General features: G+C 35.3%; 1 protein-coding gene across 2 annotated transcripts in view; it reads left to right on the top strand.

Annotated features, from left to right (window-relative positions):
- LOC136035555 (regulator of G-protein signaling 9-binding protein-like) overlaps window positions 1–4,048 on the top strand; it is a 61,291-nt gene extending 57,243 nt beyond the window's left edge. For both annotated transcript variants that reach the window (XM_065717422.1, XM_065717423.1), the window contains one exon: window positions 3,899–4,048. In XM_065717422.1, the coding sequence (XP_065573494.1) occupies window positions 3,899–4,021 (123 nt within the window). In that variant the 3' untranslated portion in view covers window positions 4,022–4,048. The remainder of the gene's footprint in view (window positions 1–3,898) is intronic.
- Window positions 4,049–17,639: the final 13,591 nt, after the last annotated feature.

Here is a 17,639-nt window from a genome sequence, read left to right as displayed (position 1 = left end):
CTCGAAAAAAGCTTTTGAAAATAGGTTTTTCAATAGCTTAATTTTTTCATATATTAAAAATGTAAAAGAAACACATTTTTAGCGTTTTATTATCGTTATTAGCCCGTTATTATAGCCCTCTTTTAGCGTTATTAGCCCAGAATGTTGCTGCAGAGTGATATTTAAGAAATGACTCAAAAGCCATTCTAAGATATTTTAATTGTCTAAAATAGTTTAATACCTTTATTGTCAAAGCCTTTCATCAAAAACTTAAAAAATTTTGTGCCTTTCTATCGTATATGTAAAATTACTATTAACAAAAATTTCTGTTTCGCGTTCACTTTTCCGTTGAAGACTCAAAAACGATTCTCATTCTTTCTTTTACGGTTAAAGTAGATTTACGTAAACTAGACCATAACTCTTGATTTCAAAATTGATATTAAAGAAGAAAAAAATCGGACAAAGCTTTTAAAAATTGCATTAAATTATAATTGCTATTTTATAGCTTATTGTCTTGTTTTTTTTTTTTGTAGTCAACTAGTAAGTTGGCTAGATGTTTGTTACTTACTTGGACTACTTACAAGTAATTTTTGACTAGTATTGAAAATGAAAAGAAACTGGCGATACCTCTATAAAAAAAATATCTTTATTAAATAAAAATAGGAGGAAAGCTCAGGTCTTCCTCTTTAAATTTTTGCGAGTTGGTTTACTTTGCCTACCAATTCGCATGCAAAGTGAGATATTAGTTATCAGTTATTAATCTTATTTTAGAGCAAACTTGTCTTGTGCTTTTTTAAACAAAATATCTGTTTTGCGTTCAATTTCCCGTTGAATACTCAAAAGCCATTCGAAGCCTTTTTTCAACGGTTAAAGTAAATTTAAGTAAAATAAGGCAATAAAATAAGACATTGTTATATGCTTTTTGAACTATTGGTAACAAAATGACTGTCTCACAATTTCAATTGAATGCATTTCAGGGAAAGAGGATATTAGGGAGAGGGTAGGGGGAGGAGCTAGTTGATCTCCATAATGCTTGACTTTTAAAAGGGAACTAGAACTATACATTTCCAACCAAAAGATGTTCTTCTAAAGTTTAAGCGACCATCCCTTTCATAAAAAGCTTATATGCCCCTGAGACATAAATAAAAACCCTTACCGCCAGACTCTGTCAATCCCAAAAACCTTAATGTATGATCTTTTGACTATTTTTGAACAAATGGCTATCTAAAAATTTCTATCGAATGCATTTGTCAAAATTACGACGTGGGGATGGTGGTGGCTGTACTCCAATCCTTTTGACTCATAGGAAGGGCAAAAGAACATCTGATTTCTAATCAAACAAGCTGATTCCAGAGTTTTTACGACTACGTTGTCCATAAAAACCATATATCCCCTCGGGGCATAACTTACAACCCTTGCGCTGAGGGCTGTGGGGGTTACCATTATCAAAGATATAATTTCCAGATCATTCAACTACGCTGAACAAAATGACTTTTTCAAAATTTTTATTATGTGTGTTATGGGAATTGATGGGTGTGAGGGGGGCTTGTTGCCCTCGAATCACTTAAGAATAATAAAAAGGGAAAAAGCCATTTAAATTTCCAATCGAAAGAGCCTTTTCAGAAATTTCTACGACAACAAATGGCCATCTCAAAATTTCTACCAGATGTGATTCCGGAAAACACGAGGTGTGGAGGAGGGGGGTGCATCCAACTCCGATCATTCTAAATCTTAAAAACGACACTAGAACTTCTGATTACTAATAAAACGATCCCCCTCAGCAGTTTGTACGATCAACCTTTCTGCATAAACCTTATATGCTCCCAGGGCATAATTTACAACCTTTGCCCGGAGGCCTTTGAGGGGGGTGGTGCCATTTTCAAAGACATAATTTCTGGAACTTTCAATTATGTTGAACAATATAGCTCAAAATTTTGATACAATATGTTTCGGTAATGGTGGGCTTGGGGGGGGGGGGTTATTTGTCCTCCAATTACTTTTGACTATTAAAAAGGACACTAGCCCTTTCAATTCCCAATCGAACGAGCTCTTTTCAAAGTTCCTAAGACAACAAATGGCCATCTCAAAATTTCTATCAGATACATTTCGGAAAAATACGAAGTGTGGTGGGGGGGGGGTCCATCCTCCGATGACTATTAATCTTAAAAAGGCACTAGAAATTCTGATTACCAATCCAATGAGCCCCCTTTAAAGTTTATACGATCATCCATCCTACTACTACCTTATATGCCCCAAGGAAATAAATTACAGCCCTTACCCTGAGTGCTGTCGGGGGAGGGGGAGGGTTGTCGTCCTCAAACATATAATTTCCGGACCTTTCAACTAGGTAGAACAAAATGGTCATCTCAAAATTTGATTAGATATGTTTCGGGAAATGGTGGGCGTGGGACGGGGTTTGATACCCTCCAATCACTTTCGGTTATCTAACAGCCTAATTTCCCCCAACACTGTTAATTTTCAATAGATTCAGCCATTTCGAATTTTCTACGAAAACTTCTTCAATACGAAGTGCCCTGGTCTAAAAATAATAATAATAATAAACGAATAATACATTGTGCCCAAGTCGCTTTTTACTTAGGCATTGCTATTTCACTGCCTGTGATTCTGACAATCTCGTACACAATTTACAGTGTATGTTAATACAAGCAGCATTTTCAGAACACGTAGGCCTATCGTCTATAATATATGGTCTGTAATCATAAGCAGAGCATTAGCGCTGTCTAAATAAAAAGCAATGCGGGCACAATATATTATTTAGTTTATTTTTTTAAGACAAGGGTACTTTGTATCGAAGAAGTTGTCGTAAAAACTTTGAAAAGGGCTCATTCGATCAGAAATTAAATGGCTAGTGCCTTTTTAACATGAAAAGTTATTGGAGGGCACCTAACTTCCCTCCCACACCCACTATCTCCCCAAACGCAAGAAATAAAATTTTGAGATAACCATTTTGTTCAGGATGGTTAAGAGGTCCTGAAATGATGTCTTTGAGGATGACAAACCCCCCAACGGCCTGCAGGGCAAGGGTTGTAATTTATGCCCTGGGGCATATAAGGTTTATATAGAAAAAGTGGTCGTAAGTCGTATAAATTCCGGAGGGGACTCATTGGATCGCTAATCAGAAGTTCTAGTGCCTTTTTAAAAATTCAAAGCGATTGGGATGCGGGTAAATTCCCCTCACAAACACACCTCGTATTTTCCCAAAATGCATCTTATAGAAATTTTTAGATGATCACTTGTTCTCGTAGAAACTTAAAAAAAGGCTCATTCAGTTGGATATTGGAAGGGCTAGTGCCCTTTTTAATAGTCAAAAGTGATTGGAGGGCAACAAGCCCCCCCTCTCTCCCATGTCCATAAATTCCTAAAATATCAAATTAAGTTTCGAGTAAGTCATTTTGTTCATCATACTCGAAAAATCTTAAAATTGTGTTTTTGAGGATGACACCCTCCCACAGCCCTGAGCGCAAAGGTTGTAAGTTATGCCCAAGGGTATATAAGATTTTTATGGAAAGGGTGATTGTACAAGCTTCGGACGGCCCCAATGAATTGATAATCAGACGTTATAGGGCCCTTTTTAAGAATTTATCAGGGGGCAGCCCCCCCCCCTCATTTCGTATTTTCCTCAAGTACATCCGATAGAAATTTTGACATATCCATCTCTTCCAAAATAGTCCAAAGATCATATAATAAGGCGTGTGGGGCTGACAGAATCCCCCAGAGTCTGTGAGTAAGGGTTGTAATTTATGCTCAAGGGGCACATAACTTTTTACCTGAGACCCCCTATATTCACTCCTGAAGCTGTAAGCAAAATTCATCTTCCAGTTTAACTACGTCCTCAACTACCCCTCGATTAATTAAGTACTTTCAAGCTGATTTTACAGTTTCGTTTTATTCATTTCAGGTTGAAGACAGTAGCATGACGCCACAACACCGCCAGTGTGTCTGTGGAGTAATGGTAGTTGCAATCAGTGTGTTCGTGTTAGCTGCAGTCCTTGGAGTTTGTATAGCTTTTATTTCAGGATGATAGACTGCAATAAACCTCGAGTTTGAATCTCGTGTATTTTGTGATAACGCACAAAATTTACGTTTAGAGAAAAAATCGTTGTAGTCAAGTATTAAAAAACATTATATTGTTGATTATGATGGAACTGCCATCTAGACGATTGTTTAGCCAAAAAACATTCAATTCATTCCATGTATGAGTGTGCAAAAAGGCTGTATATTCTAAATAGTGTCAAAGCAACTAATCAAAAATACCAGTATAGGTCATATAATGCATTTGCTTCTAGGCTGGAAGGCTGAAGCATTATAATGATTGTTGCTTGCTTAAGATCAGTTCACTTAATTTATAAGTCCTATCTACCTTTTTGTGCGAAGTCTTAATTTTAATAAAAGTTTTATTCTTGTTTTTAAACAATGTGCACATGTAATATAGACAACTTGGACTCACTTTTAATGTATGAGAAGTTAAATTTCATTGCTAAGTTTTTTTCATTGTTTTCTTAAAGAAAAAATACATGGAACTTGCAGCGAAGATTTGACAAGGATAGAAAAAATGAAAAATGACAAGGATAGAAAAAAATGAGAAAAATGAAAGGATAGAATTTCATTGTTTTCTTAAAGAAAAAATACATGGAACTTGCAGTGAAGATTTGACAAGGATAGAAAAAATGAAAAATGACAAGGATAGAAAAAAATGAGAAAAATGAAAGGATAGAATTTCATTGTTTTCTCAAAGAAAAAATACATGGAACTTGCAGCGAAGATTTGACAAGGATACTTGGTCAACGTACCTTGACAAGTACGGTCCACTTGTACATACACAATGTACATTGGAAAGGTTGCATCTCAAACGTTTTCAATAATTATACAATCGTAAATTAAGCTCAATGTTACATTAAGTGTATTATTACCAATATAAAGCTACGAGTCTGAGAAATTTTGCGAAAACTTAAAACGAACAGAAATTACTTCGTATATGAAAGGGGCTGCTTCCTCATCAACACCCCGCTCTTTACGCTAAAGTTTGACTCTTTCTCTCAACTCTTCTTTTTAAAACAGTAATAAACTTTAGCATAAAGAGCAAGGCGTTGATGAGGAAGCAGCCCCTTTCATATACGAAGTGATTTCTGTTCGTTTGAAGTTTTAATGTCGCTCTTTGCTTTCAGTAAAAAAAACTTGTTTTTTTTATTTAATTTCTGAACGTTTTTGAATCCTTAGTGTTTTGATTCTGGCTCTCCGCAGAGGAATAATTAAAACGCAATTTGTATATTTATTTTTTTTGGGCTGAATGGCTTTCTCATAGTTTTGGTCGAATAATTTTGAGAAAAAGAGTGGGGGAGGAAGCCTAGTTGCCCTTCGATTTTTTGGTTACTTAAAAAGGCAACTAGAACTTCCAATTTCTTATGAATGTTTCTATTAGTAAAAGATAAACATAGCTTATAAATTAGCCTACGTAACGAACTTTTGTATTCTCATGTTTTTATTACATTTATGAGGGGGTTCACCCCCTCGTCAGTACTTCGCTCTTTACACTAAAGCTTAAATTTTGTCCCAATTCATTAAGAATGACCCCTGAATCACAAAAGCCGTAGAATAAATAGTTGAAATTACTAAAAATACTTTAGCGTAAAGAGCGAGGTATTAGAAGGAGGTGAGCCCCTCATATGCGTAATCATCTCTGTTCGTTTTAAGTTTTAATACTGCTCCTTACTTTCAGTTGAAAAAACTTTTCATATTTATTTTTTCATTGTTTTTTTTTTAATAATGCTAGAAAATCGTGCGCTCCCTTCATGGAAATTTTCGTCCCCCAAGACAAATTCCTCGATGGAAAGTTCCCCCAACATATCCCCCTCTTCTGAGCCCCTCCCCCCCCAACCAAAAAATCCCTCTGAAAACGTCTGTACACTTCCCAATAACAATTACTATATGTAAGCACTGGTCAAAGTGTGTAACATGTAGCCCCTCCCACGGGGACTGTGGGGAAGTAAGTCGTCCCCAAAGACATAGTTATAAGGTTTTTCGATTATGCTGAATAAAATGGATATCTCAGAATTTTGATCCGTTGACTTTGGGAAAATAATTAGCGTGGGAGGGGGCTTAGGTGAATATATCGAGAGAACAACCGCCTCTCTTCCTCAGCGTGAACAAAATAACATGATCGAGTAAAAAACAAAAACCAAAAGACAAGCGCGGAGAGTACAACAAAACCAGTGAAACAAATCCGCCAAAAGATTAAATAAAATTCAATAAAAGATCAAAAATTAAAATCAAATACCTAACAAATAATCAAGTGAGTAAATCCACGATTTGCACAAAATCCAAACAAATTTGAACTGCCAACGACGGATGCTAACGAACAACTGAGAAATAAAAGAAAAATTCATTCACTCAAACAAAGCAGCAGTTGAATAAGTTGGAGAACTAGGTCACCTAATTTCTGATTTCAACCATTGCATTTCTTTTGGATATCCTTTGAGGCCTAAAGGGTTGATGATGTATTTGATTATGTGATTGGGGAAGTGGTTCAACGTTTATTTCAGGGATTACTAAATTATCAGCTTCTCTTTCGAGAAAACCGAAATGCGATTCCTTCGTTCTTAAATTACCTGAATCTCTGTTCAATCTTTGGTATTTATAAATTTCAACAGGTTCTCTGTATTGCCGGAAAATACCTTTGTCATGCGAAATTAGGCTAGCTTGGTTAAATAAAACAGTATGGTCTGGATTATTAAATATGCGTTCTGAGAGGGTAGGGTCAAAATTTTCTTATTTTTTTGTTTTTTTTGCTTTTTAAGGGTGTTATTGATAGAGGTAGAGCGCTGAGTTAATCTATCCATAAGTTATTGATCAGTTCTTTCGATGTACCAAAGACCACAAGAACAAGGAATTCTGTAGACACCGGAGTTTTCATCCATTAGGATAGGGTATTTACCTTGGTAGATTTGGGAACTAATAATTTTTCTGGGCATATAGTAAGTGAATATATTATTTTTCTTAAATTTTTGGAAATGTGGTTTGAAACCCCTTTAACGTACGGGAGACCAAAATAAACTAAATTTTTCCTTTGATTTGTGTTTACTGTGTCACTGTCTGATAATTTTTTAACGCGTTTTGTAATTACAGAATTTATTAAACTAATTGGATAACCATTCCCGAATAAGATATCTCTAAGATGGTGAAGCTTTGAAAGGTGTATTCCTTTTTTAGATGTCCTGGTTCACCGAAATTATACATGCTTCGAGCTTGGAGTCTATAAAAAACCCGCGCATAGTGACCGCTACTTTGAATCCAGGAAACGTGGAGAACAAACTTGCAATCCTCTGTAACTAGAGAAGTGACCACTCCTCTTTTCACAACAGGAAAATGAGTAGAGGAACAATTTAAGTAGCGGTCACTATGCGCGGGTTTTTTATAGACTCCAAGCTCGAAGCATGTATAATTTCGGTGAACCAGGACATCTAAAAAAGGAATACACCTTTCTACCTCTAATTCCTGGGTAAATTCAAGTTTTGGATCCAAAGAGTTAAGCAAGTGAAGGAGACTCCAGAGATTCGTCACCACGCTCCCACAAATAAAAAGTATCATCTTTAAAACGAACCCAAAATTCCAGTTTACAAGAACTTTGCGAAATAGCCTTTTCTTCAAGGTTTTCCATGAAGATGTCAGCCTCAATTGATGAAAGGGGGAGCCCATTGGAAGCCCATTTTCTGTATATAAGAGAATTAAATGAGGAAACGATGGGTCGAAGTGGATTACCGGGCTTATGAGTTTTAGGAAGACCCTAAAAACGAGGAGACGTGCACCCACGTGGATAAAACCTTCTGTATAATTGATCTGTGATTTTACCTTTTTCTTTTAGGTAAGAAAGCTCTTTTCGGACTTCCTTGACATATTTCTCTTTGGGATCGGTAGCTAATTGTTCATATGTATTAGAATCATTTACAATTTCTCTCACTTTTTGTCGTAAACATCTTAATCCAATACAAAAACACTCACAGATTTATCACAGCAGGACCAGGACATACTTTTGGGACAAAAGGCCGATTATTAAAAAATATTTTAATTTTGAACGGTTTCTCAGAAGTCTTTGTCCAGAAATCCTAAAATCCTGCTGAAAAGAATTTTCAGAAGCCTTAGTCTTAACCTGATGAAAATCAGCGTAAGAAAGCGTGATTTTCAAGAATTTTTTTCTCTTTTCTCAAAAGAGAATTTGATGCTTTAATAATCCCTGAAATAAACGTCGAACCACTTTCCCAATCACATAATCAAATATATCATCAGCCCTTTATGTCTCAAAGAGTATCCGCAAGAAATAAAATGGTTAAAATCAGAAATAAGGTGACCTAGCTCTCCAATTTATTCAATTGCTGCTTCATTTGAATGAATGAATTTTTCTTTTATTTCTCAGTTGTTCGTTAGCATCCGTCGTTGGCAGATCAAATTTGTCTGGATTTTGGGTTAATCGCGGATATTGACGGATAACACTTTATTGTTTGTTAGGTATTTGATTTTAATTCTTCTAATTTTTCATCTTTAATTGATTTTATTTAATTTTTTTGTATTTTTTTTTTCATTGGTTTTGTTGTACACTCCGGGCTTGCTTTTTGGCTTTTGTTTTTTCCTTGATCAAACTATTTTGCTCGCGCTGAAAAGGAGAGGCGGTTGCTCTCTCGAAATATCCGCTTTCTGTATTTTCTTCAGTATTTTCATTTGGCCTTTAGAAACCCCGTTTTTGATCGTTTTCTTTCTTTATGTTATGGCAGGCCAATGTCGTTTAAGAAATTATCTTTGTAACCATGCTGTGCTTTCTTTGCGCACGAAAGTCTGGAAAGCACCAAAAGTCTTCGTTTGTCAATTCTTCTAATCCCCTAGGCTCAGGGATACGCTCTCGTAGATTACCTTTGGTGCTGTAAACCCACAAACTTGAAAATTATCAAACAGTTCGAGGTAACGAACTGTAGTAAGGAGCGACCCGGCTCAATAGTAGCCGAAACTCTATGGAATTTTGATACCAATAGTTACATAAAAAATCGCATTTTAATGCTGATTTTAAATAAATAACTTTCATAAAGATTAGTCTGACCTATCAAAAGTTACGAGCCTGAGAAAATTTGCCTTATTTTAGAAAATAGGGGAAAACACCCCCAAAAAGTTATACAATCTGAACGAAAATCACACCATCAGATTCACCGTATCAGAGAACCTTATTGTAGAAGTTTCAAGCTCCTATCTACAAAAATGTGGAATTTTGCATTTTTTGCGAGAAGACAAATCACAGATGCGTGTTCATTTATTTATTTTTTTCCCAGGGGTGATCGTATCGACCCAGTGATCCTAGAATGTCACAATAGGGCTCATTCTAACGGAAATTAAAAGTTCTAGTGCCCTTTTGAAGTGACCAAAAAAATTGGAGGGCACCTAGTCCCCCTCCCACGCTCATTTTTTCTCCAAAGTCACCGGATCAAAATTCTGAGATAGTCATTTTATTCAACATAGTAGAAAAACCTAATAACTATGTCTTTGGGGGATGACCGCAGTCCCCGTGGGAGGGGTTGCAAGTTACAAACTTTGACCTATGTTTACATATAGTAATGGTTACTGGGAAGCTTACGGACGTTTTCAGGGGGATTGTTTGGTTTTGGAGGGATGCAAAAAACAATGAAAAAATAAATATGAGAAGTTGTAAGTGTGATATATATATTTAAGGTATATATGTATATATGTAATGATATAAAGTATAAATATGTAAGTAAAGTAAATATGAGTCTGCACATGAGGGGTTTACCTCCTCGTAATACCTCGCTCTTTACGCTAAAGTATTTTTAGTAATGTCAACTATTTATTCCACGGCCTTTGTGACTCAAGGGTCATTCTTAAGGAATAGGGACAGAATTTAAGCTTTAGTGTAAAGAGCGAGGTATCGACGAGGAGGTAACTCCCTCATATACGCAATAAAAACATACGAATATAGAAGTTCGTTACGTAAGTTAATTCGTAAATTGTGTATATTTTTTACTAATGAAAATGTTCATAAAAAAATTAAAAGTTCTAGTGGCCTTTTTAAGTAATCAAAAAATTGGAGGGAACTACGCTTCCCCCCTCTCTTCATTTTTCTCAAAATCTTCCGATTAAAACCATGAGAAAGTCATTTAGCCAAAAAACATTAATATGCAAATTTCGTTTTAATTATTTATGTGCGGAGAGCCGAGATCAAAACATGTATTAATTAAAAAACGTCCAGAAATTAAATAAAAAAAAAGTTTTTTTAAAATGAAAGTAAGGAGCGACATTGAAACTTAAAACGAATAGAAATTACTCCGTATATGGAAAGGGTTTTTCCTCCTCAACGCCCAGCTCTTTATGCTTAAGTTTTCTACTGTATTAAGAAATAGAGTTAAGAGAAAGAGTCAAACTTTAGCGTAAAGAGCGAGGCGTTGAGGAGGTTCCCTCTCATATACGGAGTAATTTCTGTTCGTTTTAAGTTTTAAAATCGCTCCCTACTTTCATTTAAAGAAACTTGTTTTTTTTTTTATTTGATAAACAAATGTAAGACGTGGTTGGCTTCCAGGTAAATGTTACGTCTATACGTTAATTTCGTAATCGTCTAGTGATTTGATACCAAGGAATCACCCTTGTGATGTCAATGATCGGGTTAAAATACAGTGAGGTGCTATGAGGAATGACATAAATGTCTATTTTAGAACATTTAAAGGTTATTTTCAAATTTTATAGTGAAACCTTCTAAGCAGGAATGGTTACCCACTAGAGCAAGAAACAAAATAATATTCTGTTAACTATTTTACAAAGTTGTAAGATACTTGCTAATTTTATTCCTTAGCTTTCACTCTAATTTAACGCCCTCCTCCTGATGTGTCAATATACAGCGTAAATTGTATATTCTCCATGGATGGTTTTGTTACTTGATGCTGGTGATGCCGGTCGTTGGCTAGTAAGCGTATCTGTAGAACATTAATGCAGACATCGTACAATGGGACAATCTATGAAGCATATGCAATTTGGGCTAAATATTTACATATTAAGAAGGGAGGGGGGTTATTTATGAATTCTAGATGTTTAGGAATAATACTAGTAATAATATGGTAATATAGTTATAGCAGCAAGATAATTTTAGTTTTTCGAATGTTTAGGAATAATATAAGTATGTATTTTATAAATTTGAAGTAGTTCTCAGGAGTTTATTTGTTATGATCTAGTTTATGTACAAACACTCCTTTCCCAAAGGAAAAACTATAAAAAAAATCATATTTTACGCTATCGTATATGCGAAGTGAGGAAATATAAACCCTTGATACCCTTATACCCGTGTTATCCTTATGAAACTTAATGCCCTTAAGTTACAACTTGAGACCCTTTCCTAACTGTTCTAGAATATTTAAGGTACGCCGTTTTGATAACCTGAATGCGTAATGTGTTTCAAAATGTAACAGTTCAAAATAGGGATGAAACCTTTAATCGACAGTGAAACAAATATAAAGTTTTAACTGAATATTTCGGACACATATACAGTGTTCATCATCAGCAGTTATCTGCATCACCGAAGTTATCTACGTAATGTGTTTTGTGACTTCGTTTAAGATCCCCTGTCCATTTTATAAAAGTTTCAACTTAACAGCCAAGACGTTTCTGAAGACAAAATAGATACACCCAGATATGTCGTTTTAACAAGTTATATATTCCCAATCTCATTTTATTTAGCGCAGCTTCTACCCAAACATTCCCTGAAGTTTCACCTTAACACCCTTGGTTTTTCTGGAAATGCCCGTGATAAGAACGTTTTAAATTCCCAATAATAAAAGCAAATGTAAACAATGCGCAGGTTGCTGCATTGCAACCATTGCCCTAGGGACTATGGAGGGCTTAAGAAAGTCTGAGGTACAGATATTAGACTTCACGACTATTATGAACATTTTTTTTGGTTTCAATAAGTATTGAGAAGGGAATCTCTAAATAGGGTATGTGGGAAGGGAGTGGCTTTTGATCGCTAATCGATTTGAACATCTCCCTCAAAATACGATGAAAGTATTAACTTAATACTCTCTGCCACTCCTGATATATTGAGATACTCCCTTCTGGGAACTAGCTTGCATAGAGGGTGTTTTGATCTTGCTCAATGTTCCCCTCAGCATTTCTTGAAATGCAAGTACTCAAAGTTGCAATCATAGTTAATACCCTTACCAATTCCTAAGATATTGAAAATTTATGTTTTTGATAACATGGCTGCTCATAGTGCCTTTTGATTAGGTTCAACATATCTCTTATTATTTCCTAAGATTTCACCTTAATACCCTTAGAATTTTGAGATACACCCAAGATATTTTTTTTCCCTTAACCAATGATTAATCCTTGCTTGTAAAACACGTGCAAATTGCATGATTTACATTTCTTCCCCCGAGGCTGTGGCGGGGAGGGGAGCATGGAATCCCCGACAGCATAATGGTTAAGTAATTTTTTTTATTCTTTTTATTTACACTCAATTACCAATAACATACACAACTCTCCCATGAAGGGCACAACCGGATCCTGTGCGGGAGCGCATGACATTTAGAAGTCTTTTGAAAAATAAAAATAAAAAGATTTTCAAAATTTCTATCAGTGTCGTGGGTATTATTAAGGAACTCAATAGTACTGTCAAAGTAAAGAACAATACGGGCAAAATGTATTATTATTTTTCTGCCCAAGCCACTGTGCATAGAAGCAGTTGGAGGAGAAAATTAAAATGGGACCCATCCGATTGGAAATTGGAAGTTCTAGTACTCGTTTCATGAGTCAAAAGTGATTAGAGGGCAATCCTCCCACGCTTATTTCATCTGTATTTTTGTACGCAGTCTTACTTTTAATAAACGTTTTATTCTTGTGTTTAAACAATATGCAAAAATAATACAGACAGCTCAGACTAACTTGGCATAATTTCAGCGCATGAGACGTAGAATTTAACAGCTAAGCTTTTTTTTTTACTTGCTCAAAAAATACGTGAAATGTACATACGAAGTTGTGTCAAAAGCTGTATCCCGGGATTGAGAGGTCCTACTCTCCCTAGATAACTTACCAGATAACCCCCTAACACTAGATACCCCCCCCCTCCCCCGAAAAAAAAAATGTTTTCTGACTCGTAAAACGTGAAAATAATGAGGATAGACAAGTTTTTTATGCATTTTTAAATTATTGATTGTACCTCAGCCCCCCTAACCCCAAAAAACCTGGACAAGACCCTGATAGTGTATCTTAAACATTTTTCTTAGAATGAGTCTAGTCTAGAATGAATGTTAAAACGTTTTCTCAACCTTTTAAAGTAGTACCAGTAAAATACCATAGTATTACTACATAATCATAATGCTGGGAATCGGACTTCGAAAGCAAAAATTGGGCTATTGAGACTGAGTGGTAGGTCTTAGAAAACAATTACGTGTTAAACGTATCAGCTCTGTGAACTTAACAGCAATGATAAAATTCGTGATAAAAAAAATTACCATCGGCTGGATTTAAACACCGTTTTTTTCTGGATTACGCGGGTTCGAAACCTATTGTACCCAATTCTTCAGTTTGGGACGGGGGTCAGTGGTGTGACTCTGTAAGCTTAGCCAGAGTCGACCCAGCTCTAAACGGGTACCTGGAGAAATCTGGGGAAAGTAAACAGGAAGGGTGTGCGAAAGCAGAGGATGGCTGGCCCCCAACCCCCCATTTCACTTCCTGGCTGAAGGGCCAAGAAACGGAGATCAGCACCGCCGGTACGGACTGTAAAGTCTCGTATCCTTTACCTTTTTAGCAATAATAGCAGCGCAAAAAACTAGGAATTTCAAGTCAAGTTCACGAACTTAACCAGTTGTGCGTTGGCTCTGACACTTTCGTTGAATTTTCTACTCTGTAAACTTGTCCCTTAAAGTATAATTTTGCCACTGTAAAAAAAAGCTTCTATTCGAAGCTATGTGCTTTTTTTTTTTATTTTGAATAAGATGGGATTACAAGGTCAATTTCAACCTGTCTGCAATAAGTTTAAAAACTTTCTTTGCAAATTTACGCTTTATTTTACAATATTTATCTTAGCTCCAAAATATTTGCATAAACCGTTTTATTCCAAACTTTAATAATTCATTTGTCTATCTTGGATTAAAAAAAACGTACTATAAATCAAGTGTTTTCTCGCAAAGCTGCCATTTATACTTGGCTTAAGGAATGGGTTTAAGGTTTAGAGAATTAGGTTAGGGAATGGGTTTAAGGTTAAGGTTTAGTTAGTTTAAGGAATGGGCATTAGGTATAAGGAATGGTTTTAAATTTTGCGGCTTTTTTTTCTTTTGCTTGGTTGAAAGTACAAAACAGATTAAAGACGAACACAAAGACTACTTTTATGAAAAATTCTAGGCTAGAATATATGATAAGTGCATACATTGAGCCTGAATGAAAGTGGACACAGTGTAAAATTTTGTGTTTTCACCTATTTTTTCCTTGAAATGCAATTCCAAATATAGTACTTAAAAAAAATTCCAGACATTAGAACCTCACAATAAGGGCCAGCTTCTTTCTGAATATGTGGCTAGTATGGTACAGCCATCTCCCAGTTTAACAAGCGTTACAGAATCAGTTATCCTGACAAAGCTGCTATCTCTGTTTGCATTATTTTCTTTCTGTCAATCTGTAAATTTATTCAATCAGTTTGTGAAACTTTACATTTGTTATAAAGTTGTTTAGACAGTCAGTGGCTCTTTAGTATTTTATCACTATTACTGGTAATTTGAGAACTGTTAACATTTAAATTGATATCAGTCAATTTTGCTATAAATTGTTCCTATACACACTTACTGGGTTTTTTCAATTGATCTTCATCCGTCACTATATCAAACAGTTCGTGGTAACGAACTGTAGTAAGGAGCGACCCGGCTCAATAGTAACCGAAACTCTAAGAAATGGAATTTGATACCAATCGTTACATCAAAAAAATTTCATTTTAATGCTGATTTGAAATATTTAACTTTCATCAAGATTAGTCTTACCCATCAAAAGTTACGAGCCTAAGAAAATTTGCCTCATTTTAGAAAATAGGGGAAAACACCCCCTAAAAGTCATACAATCTTAACGAAAATCACACCATCAAATTCAGCGTATCAGAGAATACACCATATTTATTCACCATAGTCGAAAAACCTAATAGCTATGTCTTTGGGGACGACTTACTCCCCCGCAGTCCCCGTGGGAGGGGTTGCAAGTTACAAACTTTGATCTGTGTTTACATATAGTAATGGTAACTGGGAAGTGTACTGACGTTTTCAGTGGGATTTTTTTTTGATTTGGGAGGGAGAGTTGAGGTGGGGGGGTTACATGGGAGGATTTTTACATGGAGAAACTTCTCATGGGGGAAGAGACTTTCAACGAAGGGGGTGCACGATTTTTTAGAATTATTTGAAAAAACAATGAAAAAATAAATATGAAATGTTTTTTCTACTGAAAGTGAGGAGCAGCATTAAAACTTAAAACGAGCAGAAATTATCCAGCATATGAGAGGTTTACCTCCTCGTAATACCTCGCTCTTTACGCTAAAGTATTTTTAGTATTTTCAACTATTTATTCTATGGCCTTTGTTATTCAAGGGTCATTCTTAAGGAATTGGGACAGAATTTAAGCTTTAGTGTAAAGAGCGAGGTATCGACGAGGGGTTAACTCGCTCATATACGCAATAAAAACATACCAATATTGAACTTCGTTACGTAAGTTAATTCGTAAATTACGTATATTTTTGTTAATGAAAATGTTCGTAAAAACATTATAAGTTCTAGTTGCCTTTTTAAGAAATCAAAAAAGTGGAGGGCAACTAGGCTTCCTCCCTCTCTCCTTTTTTCTCAAAATCTTCCGATTAAAACTATGAGAAAGCCATTTAGCCAAAAAAAAAAATTAATATGCAAATTTCGTTTTAATTATTTATGTACGGAGATCCATCCATTAATCAAAAAAAACGTCATCCAACATCCATTAATTAAAAAACGTCCAGAAATTAAATAAAAAAACAATTTTTTTTTAAAATGAAAGTGAGGAGCGATATTAAAACTTAGAACGAACAGAAATTAATCCGTAGATGAAAGGGCCTTTTCCTCCTCAACGCCCCGCTCTTTACGCTAAAGTTTTTTTACTGTTTTAAGAAGTAGAGTTAAGAGAAAGAGTCAAACTTTAGCGTAAAGAGCGAGGCGTTGAGGAGGAAAAGCCCCTTTAAAATACGGATTAATTTCTGTTCGTTTTAAGTTTTAATGTCGCTCCTTGCTTTCATTAAAAAAAAAAACTTGTTTTTTTATTTAATTTGGTAAAAGGCGTGCCAGGCTAGCTAACTGGGAGTACTAGGGTAAGTAAATAAAATTCTTTTGTTATATTCTTTGGTAATTGTGTGGAGAGATGGGTGAGTCTTTGCATCATATTTTAGGGGACTGTAGGGAGTTGAGGGAGTTGCACTTGGAAATATTTGGTAGGGAAGTTGGGGGGAGAGGTCGGGTTTTGAAAATTTTGGGAAGTAGGTATTAAGCATAAATAATATTGGAAAGTTAGTCCGAGTAGGTACGAGATATCATGATGATTTTCTTAAACAATTAGTTTAGTGTCTTTTCAGTCTATGTTTGTTGCTGTATTTTTTTTTTTTTTTTTTTTGCTTGTTTTGTGTACGTCACTATGGTCCAATTGGGCTGTCGTGTGAATAAATCTATCTATCTGTAGCCAAACTATTACAATTGAATTGGTTGATAAATTTAGTTATTGGGTTCTTAACCTCCAGTGGCATTTGTTCAGTGATTTTATCAGTCCTCACGACATGAAGCAAAGTTATTGTTTATTTAAAAGCCCTTTTGTGATCGTTGAAACCAAAGTATTACTATGAGCACCGTTTTGTACAGTTTTGACCCATGAATGTGTGAAAATGGACATAGAAAACCTCCAAAATTTCAAATAAAGCAAATAAAATAACGGAAGGTACTTGTATGAGAATTAATGTACCAATGAAAGAAGACTTACTAAAGTTATACTGACATTGAAGCAGCAGAAATTCAGTTATTATATCAATTATTTTTAGGAGTGTTTCAAACAGCAGATTTATCACTATCTTAGTAGGACAGTGCTCTAGTATCCTGGCGTAGCTTAAAACTGCAATGATCTCATTCACAAGGTCGTCGACAAAGGTGGAATTACTCAAAAGATGATGGCCTTCAACTCGTGACAAGCGTACCTTCAACATGCCAAGCAGTTTAGAAGGATATAATAATGATTTGAAGGATATTAATACAAGTTTAGAAGCATATGAACGTAATTACACTGCTGGAATCAGTTTTGCTTACAAATTAGTCTAACGTGTAAAAAGTACGGATATATTATAAGAGTGGATTCTGGCTCTACTTTCCGTAAAAAATCATCAACGCCATCTACCGTTTGATCGTTTGCTTATTCAGTTACTTATTAAATCAGCTACTTATTACTACATTAATTTTACCAGCTACAAAAATTCCACTAATTATTCTTATTATTACACTGAGAATAATGCCAAGTATCACCGAACGCTAGATGTCGTTGAGTTTCAAAGGTCTTAACGTGCCAGATCGACAAAACACCAAGTGTCACCAAACAGTACATGACATTTTGATTTTTAGTCAACACTA

The sequence above is a fragment of the Artemia franciscana genome, chromosome 14 (assembly GCF_032884065.1).
Source record: "Artemia franciscana chromosome 14, ASM3288406v1, whole genome shotgun sequence".
NCBI classification, from domain to species: Eukaryota; Metazoa; Arthropoda; class Branchiopoda; order Anostraca; family Artemiidae; genus Artemia; species Artemia franciscana.
This window is presented reverse-complemented; position numbering and strand designations above follow the sequence as displayed.